The sequence below is a fragment of the Colossoma macropomum genome, unplaced genomic scaffold (genome assembly GCF_904425465.1).
Source record: "Colossoma macropomum unplaced genomic scaffold, Colossoma_macropomum, whole genome shotgun sequence".
Taxonomy (NCBI): domain Eukaryota; kingdom Metazoa; phylum Chordata; class Actinopteri; order Characiformes; family Serrasalmidae; genus Colossoma; species Colossoma macropomum.
Window position 1 is genome coordinate 10,206,542 of NW_023494794.1, and position 17,958 is coordinate 10,224,499.

The 17,958-nt window shown below is 44.5% G+C and overlaps 7 protein-coding genes across 7 annotated transcripts; all 7 read right to left on the reverse strand.

The window, feature by feature from the left end:
• Nucleotides 1-276: 276 nt before the first annotated feature.
• LOC118815024 (tubby-related protein 3-like) lies at nucleotides 277-2,915 on the reverse strand. Its single transcript, XM_036580955.1, has 4 exons — nucleotides 2,821-2,915; nucleotides 2,054-2,168; nucleotides 1,671-1,772; nucleotides 277-443 (listed from the first exon to the last, which is right to left on the reverse strand). The coding sequence occupies exons 1-4, from the start codon at nucleotides 2,898-2,900 to the stop codon at nucleotides 429-431; spliced, it is 312 nt and encodes a 103-aa protein (XP_036436848.1). The 5' UTR covers nucleotides 2,901-2,915; the 3' UTR covers nucleotides 277-428.
• Nucleotides 2,916-5,160: 2,245 nt separating this feature from the next.
• Nucleotides 5,161-6,841, reverse strand: LOC118815065 (trichohyalin-like). Its single transcript, XM_036580999.1, has 2 exons — nucleotides 6,419-6,841; nucleotides 5,161-5,790 (listed from the first exon to the last, which is right to left on the reverse strand). Exons 1-2 carry the CDS (start codon nucleotides 6,839-6,841, stop codon nucleotides 5,188-5,190), a joined length of 1,026 nt encoding a protein of 341 aa, XP_036436892.1. The 3' UTR covers nucleotides 5,161-5,187.
• On the reverse strand, nucleotides 6,829-15,326 carry LOC118814513 (histone H3). The gene is made up of 2 exons (XM_036580145.1): nucleotides 14,364-15,326; nucleotides 6,829-6,901 (listed from the first exon to the last, which is right to left on the reverse strand). The coding sequence occupies exon 1, from the start codon at nucleotides 14,997-14,999 to the stop codon at nucleotides 14,589-14,591; it is 411 nt and encodes a 136-aa protein (XP_036436038.1). The 5' UTR covers nucleotides 15,000-15,326; the 3' UTR covers nucleotides 6,829-6,901; nucleotides 14,364-14,588.
• On the reverse strand, nucleotides 9,222-9,989 carry LOC118814515 (histone H2A). Its single transcript, XM_036580148.1, has one exon. It carries the CDS (start codon nucleotides 9,673-9,675, stop codon nucleotides 9,289-9,291), a length of 387 nt encoding a protein of 128 aa, XP_036436041.1. The 5' UTR covers nucleotides 9,676-9,989; the 3' UTR covers nucleotides 9,222-9,288.
• On the reverse strand, nucleotides 10,099-10,789 carry LOC118814512 (histone H1-like). The gene has a single exon (XM_036580144.1). It carries the CDS (start codon nucleotides 10,757-10,759, stop codon nucleotides 10,133-10,135), a length of 627 nt encoding a protein of 208 aa, XP_036436037.1. The 5' UTR covers nucleotides 10,760-10,789; the 3' UTR covers nucleotides 10,099-10,132.
• Nucleotides 15,327-15,458: 132 nt separating the features above from the next.
• On the reverse strand, nucleotides 15,459-16,292 carry LOC118814514 (histone H2A). The gene has a single exon (XM_036580147.1). The coding sequence runs from the start codon at nucleotides 15,993-15,995 to the stop codon at nucleotides 15,609-15,611; it is 387 nt and encodes a 128-aa protein (XP_036436040.1). The 5' UTR covers nucleotides 15,996-16,292; the 3' UTR covers nucleotides 15,459-15,608.
• Nucleotides 16,293-16,761: 469 nt separating this feature from the next.
• On the reverse strand, nucleotides 16,762-17,749 carry LOC118814516 (histone H2B). Its single transcript, XM_036580149.1, has one exon. The coding sequence runs from the start codon at nucleotides 17,157-17,159 to the stop codon at nucleotides 16,785-16,787; it is 375 nt and encodes a 124-aa protein (XP_036436042.1). The 5' UTR covers nucleotides 17,160-17,749; the 3' UTR covers nucleotides 16,762-16,784.
• Nucleotides 17,750-17,958: the final 209 nt, after the last annotated feature.

Sequence of the window (17,958 nt, forward strand, 5' to 3'; positions counted from 1 at the left end):
ATCTTCTATTTTGATGGCTTTTTTGTTAGTTTTTGAAATGCATTGGTATTAGTGAGAATTCATGTACACAAATGTTCTTTTGCAACTTGCAATTACTCCTGATACCATAGCAACTACATAGTAGTCCCCAAACATCCACCTGGGATACCATAGCAACCACTTCAGAACACCCTAGTAACCACCTGGGAATTGCTTAAGCTGCACACTCATCATTTTCATCAGTAAATAAAAAACACTTTTCTAGTGTTTATTGTTTTCATTGAAGGCTGAAGAGGATGTAATGAAGAGAAATGAGGACAACACACGTGTAAGGTTTCACTGAGGTCATTTGTCGAAGCAGGACAGGGCGATGGCGAAGGCTTGCAGCGCACACAAGGGGAAATTGTAGTCCAGTGCAAAGTGATCTTCATCCACACGACCAAACTGCATCACCAACTTGTCCGCTGTGGAGACACAAGAGAGACTCTTCAGACCCCCAATATGATAAAGAGAGACCACAAAGACAGAAAGAGAGCTAAAGAGATGTGGCAGAGAGAGAGAGAGAGAGAGAGAGAGAGAGAGAGAGAAAGAGAGACAATCAGAGGAAAACATCCATCCAAACATAGACACGCTGAGAGAAAATGCTGCTGAACTGAGCTTTTAGGCCTCCAGCGTAATCAGCTTCGAATCCTCATTTTTCTGTAGTTTCTTTAATAAAGATCCCTGTTAATGATAAACACAGATATAAAGAAACAACCTGTTAAGATAAAATCCTTCACTTTGCAGTGTAGGACCCAATAATCTCATAACCTCCACTGTGTCCAGTACGATATGTTGACCAATAGTGTAACAGTTTCACTCATGGTGTAAAACTCTTTTACAGGAATTTATTCACATTCCAGATGGATGATGTGATAATTTAGTCTGATAATATAACAGTGAGTTCACTTTCAGTCCGTGCTCTACATTCTGCTGTAAGACTTTAATGTTGTGCGCTTTTTAGTGCTGGTCTGATACAGAACACTTTCTCATTGGTTCTTTCTGGAGCTGATCATTAAGATGTTGATGGACGAGTACACGACTCTTATACTCGACACTGTCAGATCTGCTCACTTTATTCTCCCACCTTTTAATGAGACTGGTGATAATATTCTCAATGTTTAAAAAAGACTGTAGAAAAGGGACACGTTGTTACTGGCCAATTTATTAGAAACACCACATTTGTTGGTGCACAGTTACAATTTCTCATTAAATCTGAGTTTGTTATTCTACAGTAATAATCCACTGTTGGCTGTGTGTTACAGTGTTTTGTATGTCTAATGTGGACTTTTAGCCTATTAAAACATAAAATCTCTTTGACAAATGGACCACCATACGACCACCACTGACCAGATATCTGCATGGTGGTCTATTCTCAGCACAGCAGAATGCATCTATAGGTGTTTCTGATGAAATGGCCAAAGACTATAGCTCTGAATGTAACCCCTCAATACAGTAAATGCCCCAGTTTTATACATAATCAGCCTCAAAATGTAAGAAATCCCCAACAATGTTATACGGTGGGACATTATAAGTTTATCAGTTTATATTACTACATTATTCCACTTTATTCCATTAGCACATTAAACAGTGAGTGGAAGAATGAGCGTGTGAGAATGATAATCAGTGCTGGTGCTGCATATCAAACTTACCTCAGCTGTGTAAACGTAAACAGGACGCCGCTTGAGGTTCTTGTCCATGCCAGGCATGACGACGGACATCTGCTGTGGTCTTCTAAATCCCAGCATCTTCTCCTGCAAGGAGAACATACGATAGGTGTCCAGTTATCTGTGGCACTGGGCAGCAGCCAATAAGAACGTACATCAACATCGTCACCATAAAACCTCGTATTTTCGAAATGCAACTTTACAAGAGAAAAAAGCTTCTTAAATTTAAATGGAAATCAATGGAACAAGTGATTTTGGAGTGTTTATGTTGCTCCTTTCATCATGAAAACACACTGAAAGTTTCAAATTCAGTAAAAAGACACAAGGTTTGGTTCTGAGAGAGACAATGTGTAACTGCATATACTCACGTAGCTGATCGCTGCGAGCTCCTTCATGCACGCCTCCGCCAGCAGAGCTTCATTGATCTCGCCAGGGTCTCTAGCGTCGTCATACAGTGTGAACTCAGTCCGCTTTTTGTTGGATCTACAGTAGAACACAGAGAACCTTTAACAACACATGATCCTGACCAGCTGAGTGAGGGTGACAGGACTGTGGAGAGCAGAGCTGCACCATATGGACAAAACACCACATTACAGCTACATTCAGCTAGATGTTGTGGTCACGATGTGCCTCATAGTATATTAGAAACTCTCAGATGTGACAAGATCAAAGAGCAGCCGACGTAGTTGTGACCAAATTTTCCTACCGTTGATGGATCTTGTGTATTTCTTGATTAATCAAAGAATCCACAAACACTAATCAGGAACATCAAGCATGCTAAGCTAAAGTACACTGGCATGTTATTGGTTTTGGAAATGTATATATATATAATATATCTATTCTACCGGGGCTTCATGTCTTGCTACCACAGATTTGAGTGCATCTGGAGCTTCAAGTTTAAAATATGTTTTCTAAATATAATTTTAAGATCCGGCCAGAGACAACAGATGACAATTAGCCTATACAGCTAACTCTGGCTCATTCACAGTATTTCTCTTCTGTTGATTAATGAGCAATGTCCCTGTTTAGGAATGAAACTGAGCGTTTCAGGATTCTGACTGGCCACAACGGCAGACATTGTATCTGACCCCCCCCCCAAAACTGACGGCTGGTTCTATCTGAAATCTGTACATACCTCAATGTTCCCACAACGCTCTCAGCCTCGTCAGGCTCGCCCACTGAGATCACATAAGAAGACGCCTTGTTCTTCTTCATCCTCCTCACCACCAACAGTAACTGCTGAGAAAGACAGACAGACAGATCAGTTAGAGCTGGACTGACCGTTAGACGGACAGCAGGGCTAATCGATATATATCGGTGCATCATATATTACTCAGCAATACATGAGAAAATGTTTCTGATATTATTATTATTGTGATGTTGGAGCTACAGACAATAATTTAACACCTTTTTTCACTGAGTGCTCACTGACGTCACATTCATCTACCTGTAAGTGTCTCTGAGCATCTGCTAAATAATGTAAAATATCTACATAAAACAATGTAAATGTTTACAGTAACTGTCTGAATTAGCTGTTGATCAATGATCCATCCTGCGTGCTAACCTGTCTTGCACTCTCTGCACTTTATATGCATGCAGTACATACAGTGTGAACATGTTTTAAAATGCAGTAAATGATCAGTAATTGGTGTCGGTATTGATGTCGGGCACAGCGAGATGTTAATTTGGTTTAATCGTTATCGTCCCAGAAATTCTACATCAGTGCATCCCTAAAGCAGACTGAAGCAGTTTGTGATGCTGTGTGTATTTCTGACTGCTCTGACCTTTGTGCCGTCCTCGATCTCCCGGAACATGTGGTAGATGGGGCCGCTCTTGTCCGTCCTATCACGCTGGATGCAGCACTGGACCATAGTTGCCCTTGAAAACACCTGCAGCGCAGATTGCTTTAGGTTGTCCACCTGGCTGCTCGTTGCTTCCTCAGCCTCATTCTTCTCCTCAGTGGTGAGTTTGGAGCCATCAGTGAAGATCTGAGTGTCCTTCTGTGGCTCATTGAAAGCCTGAGGCTGTGGGCCGGGTTCCTCAGGAACAGCGGTGATCTCCTGCTCCCCCACGCTGTTCTCCATAGTGTGATCTGTGTTGTGGTCAGCTGTGGATGGAGTCAGGGCTCCAGGTTCCACGCAGGGGTGAAGAGGCTTCACACTGACGAGCAGGCCTCCTCCATTTGGAGAAACTGACCAGCTCAAACCCTGGAGATGATCTTGTTTGTTCTTCAGGTCAGTGTTTTCTTCTTTTTGTCTTCACTGGAAGTCTTGTTTCTCGTTCTTCTACCTCCAAAGCCCCTGCGCCGAGCTTCATCCTCCGAAATAAACCAGCTCTGTCCTGGAGTGAACATTTTTCTCAGCCTCTCCTTCTTCCACTGCTGCTGTCTGTCCATGTGCTCCTGCCTGGCCTTCTGCATCTCCAGTTCCCTTTTTCTACAATCTTTCTCCTCTTTCTGCTTCACAGGTTCCTGGAGCAGATCTTCATATTTCTGCTTCTCAGGTTCCTGAAGCACATCTTTGTATTTATGCTTCTCAGGTTCTTGAAGCACATCTTCATTTCTCTGCTTCACAGTTTCCTGGAGCAGATCTTCTTCTCTCTGCTTCACAGGTTCCTGGAGCAGATCTTCTTCTCTCTGCTTCACAGTTTCCTGGAGCAGATCTTCTTCTCTCTGCTTCACAGGTTCCTGGAGCAGATCTTCTTCTCTCTGCTTCACAGGTTCCTCAAGCTCCCTCTCCATCTCTTTCTGTTGTTTCTCCTTCTGCTTCTCCAGCATCCTCTCCTTTCTTATGGAACTGGCAGATAATTCCAGTTCCAGATCTTTCTGTTCCATTTTCTTTCTGTTGATAGATGCATCTCTCTCATCTTTCAGGCTTATCTCTGTTTCTGTCTCCTTTTCCTCCATCCTCCTTTTCTCTCTCTCCACTTCTTCTTGTTCTGCTATGTTCTGCTGCAGTTTTTCAAACTCATTCTGTCTTTCTTTTTCTTTCTTGTCTATCAGTTTCTCTTCTTTCTTTCTCTCCTTCTCTATCATTCCTCTCATTTCATCCTCTCTGGTTCTTCCCATCTCCAGATACCTCCGATCCCACTCTTCCTCCTGCTTCTTCATCATTTCTCTCCACTCCTCTTCCCGTCTGTTAGCTGATACTCTTTCCTCCATCATCCGTTTCTCCATCTCTCTCAGACGGTTTTCCGCCTGCCTCTGTTGTTCCTCTTGCTCTCTTTCGAGCTTTGTCTGTTTCTCTCCTTCCATCTTGCTCTCTTTCAGCCAAGCCTGAAACTTCTTCTCCAGCTGTTTCTGTTTCTTCTTCATCTTTTTCTCCATCTCTCATTTTTCTTCTTCTCTGTTTCTCTCCATCTCTTCTAGCATGGCCATCTCTCGTACTTTTGCCGCATTCTTCTCCATCTCCAGCTGGGCCTCCATTTTTCTTTGTGTCTGCTCCAGTTTCTCCAACTTCTCCTGCTTCCTCTTCATGTCCATCTCTCTCTCTTTCTCCCTCAGTCATTCCATCTCTCTCCGTCTATCTTCCTCTCTCTGCTGTTCTTCCTTTGACAGTCTCTCCTTCATCTCATCCAGCTCTTTCTCCAGTTCCATTTCTGTCTCTCTCTCTATCTCTCGCTGCACTCCAAACTCTGGAAGCCATTCCTGCTCTCTGCTCTTCTCAATGGAGGCCATTTTCTGCTTCAACTCCTCCAGCTCTCTCTCCAGTGCCTCCTCCCTCTCTCTCCATCTCAGATCTTCCATCTGTTTCTCTTTCTGGATTCTCTGAAGGAGGAGCAAGCTTTCTCTCTCCACGTCTGTTTTTTTCCCTTCTCTCTGAGCTCTCCTGAATACTTTCCTCCTCATGTTCTTTACCTCCTGTTCCAGCTCCTCCTCTCGCTCTTTGCACTGCAGAATCTCAGCAGCGTTCTGTCTCACCAACTCTTCCAAGCTTCTGATGTCTCTGTCCTTCTGAACATCTCCAGTTTCCAGCATCAGCCGAACATCCCTGATCTGGAGCTCAATCACCTTCTCCTGCAGGTTTCCCTGCGTCTCCATGTAGGAATGGGAGGTACGCAGGCCTTTCTGTACAGCTCCTGTCCAGGGTTGCTGCAGAGCGTCCATCTACAGCACACAGTAAACAGCAGTTTTAGGTTCACACAGTGAGACAACAGAGCACACAGTGATCATACAGCTGCATACAGTGGTGCTGTATTGCAAAATGTGATCAGATCTTTATCTGAATCGTAACATTAGATAAACTGAACCCAATAAAATGAATAACTAAAAATGATATTATTTTCTGTTGTTTATATGATATAAAACTTAGGCAGAAGTTCAGTTGATGCTAAAGGGTTTAGGAACTTGTGGTGTGATTTGGTTAAAGATTGGCCTCCGTTATTTTTACCAAAATTATTTACATTTGTTGGATCACTTGAACGTCTTTATTCGTCCAAGAACGTCTGTGATTGGTTGAGATGCACACAATGCATAATGAGACTCTCAGGGTTTGGCTACAGACTCATTAGCATATGGCAGCCTGCGATTATAGTACCACAATATTCATTATTGATCAATACATCGTGCATCCCTGAGCATTTACAGCTCTGTCCTGAAGATCAAAATTAAGATTTGCAGATCCAGAGCCTGAATGAATGAATCTGAGTGTCCAGCTTTAAAGAGTCTGATTTGACTGGTAGCCTCTCTGAATGTTCTCACTGACAGTAATGATGAAGAAGATCAGACGTCTCACCTTTCTAGTAGATCTGTGATGCTCCCTCTCCGATCTCCCGCTCTTTCTCTCCAAAGCTCTCAGCTCGCTCAGCGTCTTCAGCTCCCGCCTCTCTTCCTGGCTGACCCTCATGCGCTCCATCCACTTCTTCCACTGAGCCTTTTCTCTTCTCTCTTCCTGTTTCTCCTTCTCCCGCTGCCTCCTCCTCTTCTCCTCCAGCTTCCACTCCTCCTTGTTTAACCTCCTTATGTCCTTCTTTATCTCTTCCAGCTCTCTCCCCATCTCTCTCCTCTCTCTCTGAAGCTGGCGGAAATGCTCCTCTGCTCTTTGCTTCTCCAGGATTCGGGCGTCGAAGCAGAAGAAGGAGATTTTGGGGAGGCAGCTGCCCCAGCACCCACAGGTGGTGGGACTGGACAGGGGGCGCAGCTCTCGCCCCCACGTCATCGCCTCTGCTGCTTCACCTGAGCGTCTCCTGAAGACTCACCTGGACCAGTAATGCTGGACCTGCTCCAAAAAAAAAAGAGGGAAAACCTTAGAATGGAGAAACAAACACGACCGAAACTTCACCCAGTGTGAGAGAGAGAGAGAGAGAGAGAGAGAGAGAGAGAGAGAGAGAGAAACAGAGAAACAGAGAAACAGAGAAATAAGTGACAGAAACATTTACAGAGAAAGAAAGAGAGAAAGAGAGAGAGAGAGAGAGAGAGAGAGAGAGAGAGAGAGAGAGAGAGAAAGAAAAATGTTTTAACTCCGTTTGAAAATGTGTGAAGATGTTCTTCAGTGTTGATTCTTCCGGAATGAGGCTCTGCTACAAACACCTGCTCTCTTATACGTCACACTGCCTTGACAGCTCTATTTATGACGTCACATTCTGAGGCCCCGCCACATCAGAACACCTGCTGTCTGAAACGTTCTTCTTCATTTGTACATAATTTATGTTTTTGAATTACAGAATTCACTTCAGATGAGCAGCAGGACCTGGAACAAAGTTATATGGATGAATAAGACCAAAGTGCAGATTCTCATTCACAGTTCATACATAATTAAACAGCTGATATGCGAACAGAGTCGTTCAGAGGGGTTTGGTGTGAAACGTGTGAAATTTCTTTCAGTTAAAGTAAAATATTTATTGAGGTAAATTAATACATTTATTGAGGTATATTAATACATTTATTAGGGTAAATTAATACATTTCTCAAGGTAAATTTATGAAGTTACTGAGGTAAATTAATTCATTTATTCAATTAAATTAATACATTTAAATTAAATTAATATTAAATTGATAAATATATTGAGGCAAAAAATACATTTATTGGGTAAATAAATACATTTATTGAGGTAAATTATTACATGTATTAGTATAAATGCACTTCCATCTTATTAAGAGCTGATAATGTGTGAAGATGAAGTGCATTAAAACTGTTGTTATAAGCAGAAAACAGCGTCTAGTACAAAACAATAGCATTTTATGGTGTTTGGCTTCATTACTATATTAATGTATTAATGGCACAAACGTATTCATTACAGTTTCAATATAGAATTTTTAAATCAGTTTCTGCTGATGACACACACACACACACGTTTAAGGGCCTGTATTTAGACAATGGACAAAGATATCAGTGTTATCTTTTCTTCAGGAGACAGAGTGTGTGTTTGTGCACGGTGAGTTTAAAGTTGGACACATTCTGAGTTTTATTTTCTGAAATTTAAGCGGTGATGCAGACACTCTCCCTTTAAGTCAGGACTAAATTTGCACATTTTCTGGTTTTGGGGAGTGTCCAAATATTAATGAATTACACAAATTTTGCAGTGAAATATTTTTATACCATCATCCATTTCACAACTAGAGATTTTGAAGTTGCATAAAAACATGATTGTGCTTTGTTCTACGTCTGCGGGGGAATCTCAGAAACTACAAAATAACACTCATATTATTATAACTATTACTATTACCATTGTCAATATTAGTAGTGGCATTTCACAGCCTTTTAAATCAAGACATTTAAAATAAAAAAAAAAGATATATATTTATTTAATAATAACAAGTAAAAAATGGTTCATCTAGGCTGCACCAAATGTAAAGCAACACACTCTTATGGAGTGAGAATTCTCTTAGAATAATATAATACCCAAACGTATGCGTGTGTGTGTGTTATATACAGTACGTTGATATGTTGAAGCTTGCGCGCCATCCTGTGGTCAAACCGTGAACTGGCAAGTCCTAGAAAGACCATTAGACTCCTTATTGTAAATGCTGGACTACAGTATGAAATGATGTGGTTTGGTTGTTGCTATTTCCCACTTTATTTCCCACTTTATTTACGGAGCCTCACAAACACATTAATTCAAGAAGTCACTCAGAAACACAATATTTCTGCATTATAAGAAAGAATGTCTTATTCTACTTCTTGCAGGTTCACATTCTGACCACACGGTGGTATCCAAGCTCCATCGATGACAAATCGCCCTCAGCCCAAAACACCAGAGTTGGTCTTTCTGCACTGTTTTCTCTGATCAGCACATTAATAATTGAACTACATATTCGGTGCTGCTATTATACACTATATACAAAAAGCTTTTTTTAGTAGTGTTTGGCAAAAACTGAGCAGAGCGCCAGTGTGTCACCTGTTCAAACTACTCGCCTGTACTACACATTTCATTCTTCAGCTACTAATTTCCTTGATCAGGTACTAACGTGTTCATTCTCATTGGGGTGCGGTGCCTTTTATTTCACGCCCATGTAAACACATGGCTTAACACATGGGTAAACAACCGCTTTTTTCTTTTGGGTGGAGCGGGCAGTTGATAATGAAAAACTGCACTTTTGTCGCTGATGTGGGTGGCTCTTAAAAGAGCCTTTGTTTCTATACAAATCAGAGAAAGAGAAAAACAGATTACTTGGCCTTGACCGCCTTCTCGGTCTTCTTGGGCAGCAGGACGGCCTGAATGTTGGGCAGAACGCCACCCTGAGCGATAGTCACTCCTCCGAGCAGTTTGTTGAGCTCCTCGTCGTTACGAACGGCCAGCTGCAGATGACGAGGGATGATACGAGTCTTCTTGTTGTCGCGAGCGGCATTTCCAGCCAACTCGAGAATTTCAGCGGTCAAATACTCCAACACAGCAGCCAAGTAGACGGGAGCGCCAGCGCCGACGCGCTCGGCATAGTTGCCTTTGCGCAGGAGCCTGTGCACGCGGCCCACAGGGAACTGCAGCCCAGCGCGAGAGGAGCGAGTCTTAGCCTTGGCCCTAGCCTTCCCGCCGGTTTTGCCTCTTCCACTCATTTTGCACTTCAATCAAGCTCGTCGAACACAGCTGAAATAAACGGCCGTGGTTTCTGAACACCCTTCATATAGACAAAGCGGCTGCGTTTCTATTGGCTGAAATGCAACAGCCAATCGAATTATCGCCGTCAAACTCTAGGGCCCGCCCACCGTTCTGTCCACGTACCCCGCTTCCCTCGTGCTGCCGCCTGTGTGTGTGAGGCAGAGAGACAAAGAAGCGTATACGTGTCCTTGTTTTTCCGCCGTTGTCCTATCCCATTCCCCCTCCTATTCCCATCCATGTAATTGCAAATAGCAGCTCGTTAATTATGTTAAGAATGGAGATTTTTAGTACATCATTTAGTAATTATGACAGAAAGAATGAAAATCAAGCTCTTTGAGATGAAAATATGGGTGGCTCTTAAAAGAGCCGTTTTGGAGTGGTGGAAAAACAGGACACCAAGGTAAATCGGCGTGTTTACTTCTTCTTGGGGGCGGCCTTTTTCGCCGCCTTGGGCTTGGCTGCTTTGGGCTTGACCGCTTTGGGCTTGACCGCCTTCGCTTTCTTCGGGCTCTTGGCCGCCTTTTTCGGGGCCGCCGGCTTCTTGGCTTTCTTTGGAGACTTGGCGACTTTCTTGGCGGCCGCGGGCTTCTTGGCTTTCTTCGGCGATTTCTTGGCGGCTGCGGGCTTCTTCGCCGCAACCTTCTTAGGCTTCTTAGCAGCGGCGGGCTTTTTGGCGGCCGCCTTTTTGGCCTTTGGCGCCGCTTTCTTTGCCGGCTTCTGCTTGGGCTCGGCTTGTTTCTTGTTGAGCTTGAAGGAGCCGGAGGCGCCGGTACCTTTGGTCTGCACCAGAGTGCCCTTCGTCACGAGGCTCTTGACAGCGATCTTGACGCGAGAGTTGTTCTTCTCCACGTCGTAGCCGCCGGCAGCCAGGGCTTTCTTGAGAGCGGCGAGAGACACGCCGCTCCTCTCCTTAGACTGCGAAACAGCCTTGACGATGAGTTCGCCGACGCTGGGGCCGGCTTTCTTGGGCCGGGCGGCACTTTTCTTCTTGGGAGCTTTGGCCGGTGCGGCGGCGGCCGGAGCGGGAGCCACTTCTGCCATCGTTATGCTTTTGCTGCGAGCGGAGCGAGAATGAGCGCGAACTGCACTGTTCAGAAGAACCTCCCTCTCAGGCGAGGGGCCGGACCTTAAAAGCCACATGCGAACGGTGTAGACTCAACCCGGCGGGCACTGTGCAGCCGTGCCTCAGTGACGCGCTCGTACTTGTGTTTTCTCGTGGCATTTAGCAGCCAAAATAAGAGCGAAAGCGTAACTTGGCGAGCGTCCAACGGCTCGGTCTTATAGGAGAGACTCTGCTGTGTTTCCTCAGTCCGGGATTGAGCGCGCAACGACGCCTCGTTTCGCAGGGCGCTCTCAAAAGGGCGCCGCACGACAGCCGCTTCGAACGAGATGTGGTGTATTTAGCGCAATAATCTGTGAAAAAAGGTGGAAAACAGCGGCGTGAGCCCCCGAAGAGCTCAACGCCGCGTTCGGGGAGAGCCTCGGCGAGGGCCTGAGGGAACTCCCAATGGCCGAGCACCCCGCTGATTATGGGTAAAACGAGCTTTCTTGCAGCGAGTAAAGCACACGCGTAAGCCGGCGGCCACTGGGGGCAGAGACTGCTCTATGCTGATGTGCTGTTAAATAAATAAACTTTGACTTTACTAGTGAGATATAATCACTAACTCGTTCTAACCATAATTAGCTTTACCCGAACTTCTCTGTAACTAAACCCCTTCTAATCCAACTAGAAAATGAAGTCATCACAAACCTAGTGGGAACTAGCTGTGAAATACTCCGACTACATCATGAGCCTAAGGCCTAGTTCCAAACCAACTTTTAGTCATTCTAAATTATTCACAAGCTTAATGACATTCCAAATATCCCTCTTCACTCACCCAAACTTCATCATAAGCCTGAGGTCTTGCCCAAATCTTTCTATTATAGGCCCAAGTTTTAACTGTAGACATGCTTTTGCTTACTATGACCTCAGCAACAAAGGTCCTTGAATCTGCTTTCACTTTATCTAACTTCACCATAAACCCAAGGCCTATCTCAGTTCACTCACTCTTACTCCATCACAAACCTGATGCTCTGCCCTAAGCTTACCTTGACATTCTTTAACTGTAGCACTGTAGCTGCTGTTACTCACCCTAACTTTACCACAAGCCTAGGGCACAGCTCTAAACCTACCATCACTCACTCAATCTACATTATACGCCTTAGGCCTAGCAGGAAAGCTCATATTGCTCATTCTTACCTCGTCAGAAGCTAAAGGCCTTGCCCTTCACTGGCTTTTACATCTTTAATTTCTTAGTAAACCTAAGGCCTAGCTCTATAGCTACTCTTTCTGATTCTATTTTATATTATAAGCCTGAGGCCAAGCTGAAAGGTTAGTTTTGCTGACACTAACTTTGTCATAAGCCTAAGACTTAAAATATATAAAATAATGAAAGTAACCTAGGACCTAAAGAACCTATAGAGGTTTGTGCTTTATTCTAACTTCCTCATGAACCTTAGGCCTTGCATTGAAGCCATTGTTATTTATTTTACAACAGTAAAGGCACAAGGCTATATGCCTCCTTTCGCTTACGCTAACTTCATAATAAGCCAAAATCAATCGATAAAAATAAATAAATAAATAAATAAACAAATAAATAAATACTTTCCAACTGATTACATCAGGAGCCCCATACCTAACTAGAAACGTATTTACCTGCTTTCACTTACTTTGACCTCATCATGTGCCTGGGGCCTAGATGTGAGCCTACACATGCTCACTGTAAACACTTCCAAAGCTTGAAGCCGAGCCCCATACCAACTACTGCTTTATCTAACTTCATCATAAGCCTGGGGCCTAGCTCTGAATCTACTCCTACATACACTCCAACTACGATATAAGCCTGAGGCCTAGCTGGAAGCCTCCTTTTCTTTGTTACCACTTTCATTTCTCCAACTTCATCATAAGTCTAATTGCATGCTATCGATGTCTTTTCACTCACTAACTCTAGCACAATATCCACTGTTACTTACTCTAGCTGTGAGAATGGGTAAATAACAGCAGCTAGAGAGCTAGGCCTTAGAGAATTACTATTCAATCTAACTTCTTCATAAGCACAAGGCTTTGCTCTAAACTGATTATGTGTTCGACTACATTAGATGCCAGATGCCTAGCTGTGAGGATCATGTTGCTTATCTAACTACATCTGGGGAAGTAAGCCACCCTTTGCTTTTTCTAACATTATCATGAGCATGCGGCCTTAACCTGTACCTACTTTTACTTTCTCATCAGAACTTCATCATTGGTCTAATAGCTTGCCCTCTACCTCTGTTCATTAATGCTAACTACATCAGGAGCCAAAGCCCTTGCCATTAACCTGTTTCTAAATACTTGCACATCAGCATAAGCCTGGGGCCTAGATTGAAGCCCATTTTGGTTTACTCTGACTTCATCATACGCCTATGTCCTTGTCCTAATCTCATTTCTGCTTTCTCTAATCTCATGTCCCCATGGTCTAGCTCTAAGTACACAATATGCCTAAGGTTTAGCCCTGCACCTGTTATTACACACTATAACCTCAATAGAAGTCTGAGGCCCAGCTATAAGCCTCCTTTTGCTCACTCTAACTTCATCAGATGTCTAACCAATAACCAATAACTTGCTCACAGTAACGTCCTCCTTAGCCTGAGGCCTAGCTCTACATCACAGAGCCAAGGTTTGGCTTCTAACCTACTTTTACTTACTCTCATTTCATCATACGTCTCTGGCCTAGCTGTAAACTTGTACTCACTCTAACTTTAACATGACACTAAGGCCTGGCCGTAAAACCTAATTTTACTTACACATCAATTTACTCAATTCATCACAAACCTACAGTCTATCTATAAACACACTTTTACTTTGTCTAAACACAACAGAAGCCTGGGGCCTTGCTATGTACCTGTTCATACTTCCTGGAGCGTCATCATAAGCCTAAAACCTAGCTCCAACGTTACTTTGACTCATTCTAACTTCTTCATTAACCTGATGCCCAGATGTAGAACTACTTTTATTACAGTCTAACAATATCACACGTCTAAATCCATGCTTTAGTCCTAAAGCCTAGCTCAGGGTTTTTAATTGTGCTTTGGACAACAGACCACACTAGAGCGTATTCCAACTATTCCCTGCCCCACCACACCTGATCCAGTTCATAATCACTTGATGAGCTGAATCAGGTATGCTGAGTCAAGGAACTGCTACTGGGAGAGAAAAATAAACAACACGTTTCAGCACTGAGTAGAGTTAAACGATGCTCTAAATTCACCAGCATAAGAACTGGACATGCACACTAACCTTAAGCATAAATACACATACACACACACAAAGAGAGCATGAAAATGATCTGTAGATGAACATCTCTAATTGTTAATACAAATATGCATATGTGCACACAATGACTTGCATTCATAAATTCACATGTGCACTTGAAGGAAGAAAGGCAAAAAAAAAAATAAAATTGAGCAACGTTTTTCTCATAAAAAGGGACTTCCCTTTCACATCACATCCTCATGTATTGTTACTACTTTTAGTTATATCATATTTGCTACATTTAAATAAAAAATACATATGTGAACACCTTTATATAGACTAAAGTTTTTTTGTTGTTTATACATATAAACTCACCTCATGTACACATAACATTTGCTCCATTTTATCACAGTGTACCATTATCCACACAATAGGGGAACTATGGGCAGACTAAGAAACTCCTCAGGAATCGTCACATCATAGCACTTAGGAGAGCTAGCAGTTCGCTAGAAAACTCACTCTTTCGGACTGAAACGCTTATGTGGCTCTTAAAAGAGCCTTTGGGGGGTTTTTTGGCAACTTGTAAGCGCTCCGTTTAATTTAGGCGCGCTCTCCGCGGATACGGCGGGCCAGCTGGATGTCCTTAGGCATGATGGTGACTCTCTTGGCGTGGATGGCGCACAGATTAGTGTCCTCGAACAGACCCACCAAGTACGCCTCGCTAGCCTCCTGCAGGGCCATGACGGCAGAACTCTGGAAGCGGAGATCGGTCTTGAAGTCCTGAGCGATCTCCCGCACCAGGCGCTGGAAGGGCAACTTGCGGATGAGCAGCTCTGTGGATTTCTGGTAACGGCGGATCTCCCTGAGAGCCACGGTACCGGGCCTGTAACGGTGAGGTTTCTTAACGCCGCCTGTAGCCGGAGCGCTTTTACGCGCAGCCTTGGTCGCCAGCTGCTTCCTCGGGGCTTTGCCACCGGTGGACTTACGCGCGGTCTGCTTGGTTCTTGCCATGCCGTCAGACTCTAATCTTCTCTGCAAAGGAAAAAAGAATGACCTCGCGCGCGCACCTCCGCTCTTTTATGCATTCGAGCTGCTCTCCGCCCACTGGGCGTCTTGAATGTGCTCGCCTCCCATTGGACGGCAGTCCACGCCTCAGTCTAACGCTATTGGGCGTCTTCTGTCGCGCCAACATTTTCAAAACACAAGACACCGCCCCAACGCCGTGGCGGGCTTCTGCATCACAGGCAAACTAATAAGCATGATTTATTTTTTTCTTCCTTGTAAGTGGTGTGTAACGTTATTCTGATTTTTGCTTCGTTCTTTATTACACCGCTGTTATTTCACCTTAACCCGCGCCATTACACAGACGTTCCTGTGTGTTTCTATTCACCACATGTGTTAGAATACAATAGGAACTTCAAAACCTTTTTTCAGTATAGAACGGCGGGACATGTGGAGATGTTTTGCCTTTTGTTTCACTCTAATGCACAATCACCGATCGATCAACGGCCGCCTTTCTTTTTGGTGGCATAAAGGAAAGAAAAACTGCACTCTTGTCGCTGAGGTGGGTGGCTCTTAAAAGAGCCGTTGGTTATATACAAATCAAAAGAGAAAAGCAGGTTACTTGGCCTTGACCGCCTTCTCGGTCTTCTTGGGCAGCAGGACGGCCTGAATGTTGGGCAGAACGCCACCCTGAGCGATGGTGACTCCTCCGAGCAGTTTGTTGAGCTCCTCGTCGTTACGAACGGCCAGCTGCAGGTGACGAGGGATAATACGGGTCTTCTTGTTGTCGCGAGCGGCGTTACCAGCCAACTCGAGGATCTCAGCGGTCAGATACTCCAGCACGGCAGCCAAGTAGACGGGAGCGCCAGCGCCGACGCGCTCGGCATAGTTGCCTTTGCGCAGAAGCCTGTGCACACGTCCCACAGGGAACTGCAGGCCTGCGCGGGAGGAGCGAGTCTTAGCTTTGGCCCTAGCTTTACCGCCGGTCTTGCCTCGTCCACTCATTTTGCCTTTAAAACCGTGTTTGTCGAACTAAGCTGAAATGAAGGGCGCTGGTCGCCGAACGCCCTTCATATAGGCAAAGCGGCTGCGTTTCTATTGGCTGAAATGCGACGGCCTCCAACAACCAATCCCATTAGCGCCGTCAAACTCTAGGGTCCGCCCGCTGTTCTTCACCAAGCCCCCCCGCCCGGCGCCGCCCCTTCGTATGTGAGTGAGGACGAAGACAAAGAGGGAAAGAAATAAAGAAACGCTTCCTACCCCATTCCCGCTCCTGTTTTCATCCATCTAAATGCAAAACTCGATTATTATGTGGAGCCCGGGGCTTTCCCATAATTTCACTTCTGATTAGTAATGACTTTCTATGTGCAGTGGCAAGAAAAACCGAACTCCTCCTGTTAACCTTGGATCCAAACTTAAACTTACTAACTACAGCATACCTCTGCAGGATATGTACCATAACCTTTTCAATTATTATCCACTTATTACACACGCAAGTATCTGTGTGCATGTTCATATTCGTTCATATACAGAAGACCAAAAAAGTGCCCCTTACCCAAACAAAAAAGAGAAACTACGTGCAAAGAAATTGCGCGGGAAAGTACGCAAGAACCTTATTTAACATTTCCCCCATGCACCCCCCGCCTTCAAACAAATCGCGCTTTCATTGTCATGCACAACACACACAAAAAGAAAACAATTGAAAGAAAAAAAAAAAATAAAAAAAGCCCTTCAAGCGAAACTGTGGGTGGCTCTTAAAAGAGCCGTTCGGTTTGATGGAGTCTTGGTCACTTCTTACTTGGAGCTGGTGTACTTGGTGACGGCCTTGGTGCCCTCGGACACGGCGTGCTTAGCCAGCTCACCGGGAAGAAGCAGGCGCACGGCGGTCTGGATCTCCCTGGAGGTGATGGTGGACCGTTTGTTGTAATGAGCCAAACGGGACGACTCGCCGGCGATGCGCTCGAAAATGTCGTTGACGAACGAGTTCATGATGCCCATCGCCTTGGAGGAAATGCCGGTGTCGGGGTGGACCTGCTTCAGCACCTTGTACACGTAAATGGCATAACTCTCCTTCCTGGACTTTCTGCGCTTCTTACCTCCCTTACCAGCCGTTTTGGTCACGGCTTTCTTGGAGCCCTTCTTCGGCGCGGACTTCGCAGGCTCGGGCATTGCTTTCTTCTTCCGACAAAAACTGAAGAATGAAGAAGGCCGCTCGGGGACGGCTTATTTAGACTCCGATATTCAAATAGACAAAGCTCCGCCTTCACAATGCTGTCAAACGATCATTGGACAGCAATCAAAGGCTGCTTTTGCGGACAACTCCCAGCTCTCGCCCAATCCCCCCCTCCTCTTCCTCTTCCTCTTCCTCCCCCTTCCCGCACCAGCTAAAGACTTTTCCTTTGTTCACCTTCCCGCGCATTCTTAGTTACCGTGTGTCCTGTACGATAGATGTGTGCCTGTCAGGCTTGTTTTGTGTTGTTTTTTTTTTCCCCTTCCACATGTACACACACGCACGTGAGCTAAACACTCATTAACTCACACAGGTGCATAAAACGATAACACTTGTGGGACCCGTGAAGCTAGTTGAAATATTCTCCCCTCCTCTCTTCTGTTGTTCGAGCGTTAGACTAAGATGACGCTATCCGTCTTTAAAAGGTAACTCTCATAAACTCATGAAAGCGCATTAAAAAAAATGGCCCAATTTTTAAACCCTTTCAGGCGCGTTCAAACTCCTTTATAACGCTGGTATAATAATAAGATTCTCCCAAACTCCCTCTTCATTTGTGCTGGCATCAGACTAACAAAACTGTCGTTAAAAAATAAAAACAGCAACAATAATAATAATAATAATAATAATAAGGGTATATCTACATACATAGCACGCAATCACAATAGAAATTTTGATACGATGACATCCGCTAAAGAGATCATACAAAGCAGCTCTTTTGGTGGGTGTGTGGGGGGCTCT

What these genes read in the sequence shown, in the direction of transcription:
- LOC118815024 (XM_036580955.1), bottom strand. Translation starts at nt 2,900, where the DNA reads ATGAAGAAGAACAAGGCGTCTTCTTATGTGATCTCAGTGGGCGAGCCT. An exon ending in AGCGTTGTGGGAACATTGAG is followed by an intron (nt 2,169 to 2,820) that starts GTATGTACAGAT and finishes GTTCTACTGTAG; the next exon opens with ATCCAACAAAAAGCGGACTG. An exon ending in AGCTCGCAGCGATCAGCTAC is followed by an intron (nt 1,773 to 2,053) that starts GTGAGTATATGC and finishes TTCTCCTTGCAG; the next exon opens with GAGAAGATGCTGGGATTTAG.
- LOC118815065 (XM_036580999.1), bottom strand. Translation starts at nt 6,841, where the DNA reads ATGACGTGGGGGCGAGAGCTGCGCCCCCTGTCCAGTCCCACCACCTGT. An exon ending in ATCACAGATCTACTAGAAAG is followed by an intron (nt 5,791 to 6,418) that starts GTGAGACGTCTG and finishes TGTGTGCTGTAG; the next exon opens with ATGGACGCTCTGCAGCAACC.
- LOC118814515 (XM_036580148.1), bottom strand. Translation starts at nt 9,675, where the DNA reads ATGAGTGGAAGAGGCAAAACCGGCGGGAAGGCTAGGGCCAAGGCTAAG.
- LOC118814512 (XM_036580144.1), bottom strand. Translation starts at nt 10,759, where the DNA reads ATGGCAGAAGTGGCTCCCGCTCCGGCCGCCGCCGCACCGGCCAAAGCT.
- LOC118814513 (XM_036580145.1), bottom strand. Translation starts at nt 14,999, where the DNA reads ATGGCAAGAACCAAGCAGACCGCGCGTAAGTCCACCGGTGGCAAAGCC.
- LOC118814514 (XM_036580147.1), bottom strand. Translation starts at nt 15,995, where the DNA reads ATGAGTGGACGAGGCAAGACCGGCGGTAAAGCTAGGGCCAAAGCTAAG.
- LOC118814516 (XM_036580149.1), bottom strand. Translation starts at nt 17,159, where the DNA reads ATGCCCGAGCCTGCGAAGTCCGCGCCGAAGAAGGGCTCCAAGAAAGCC.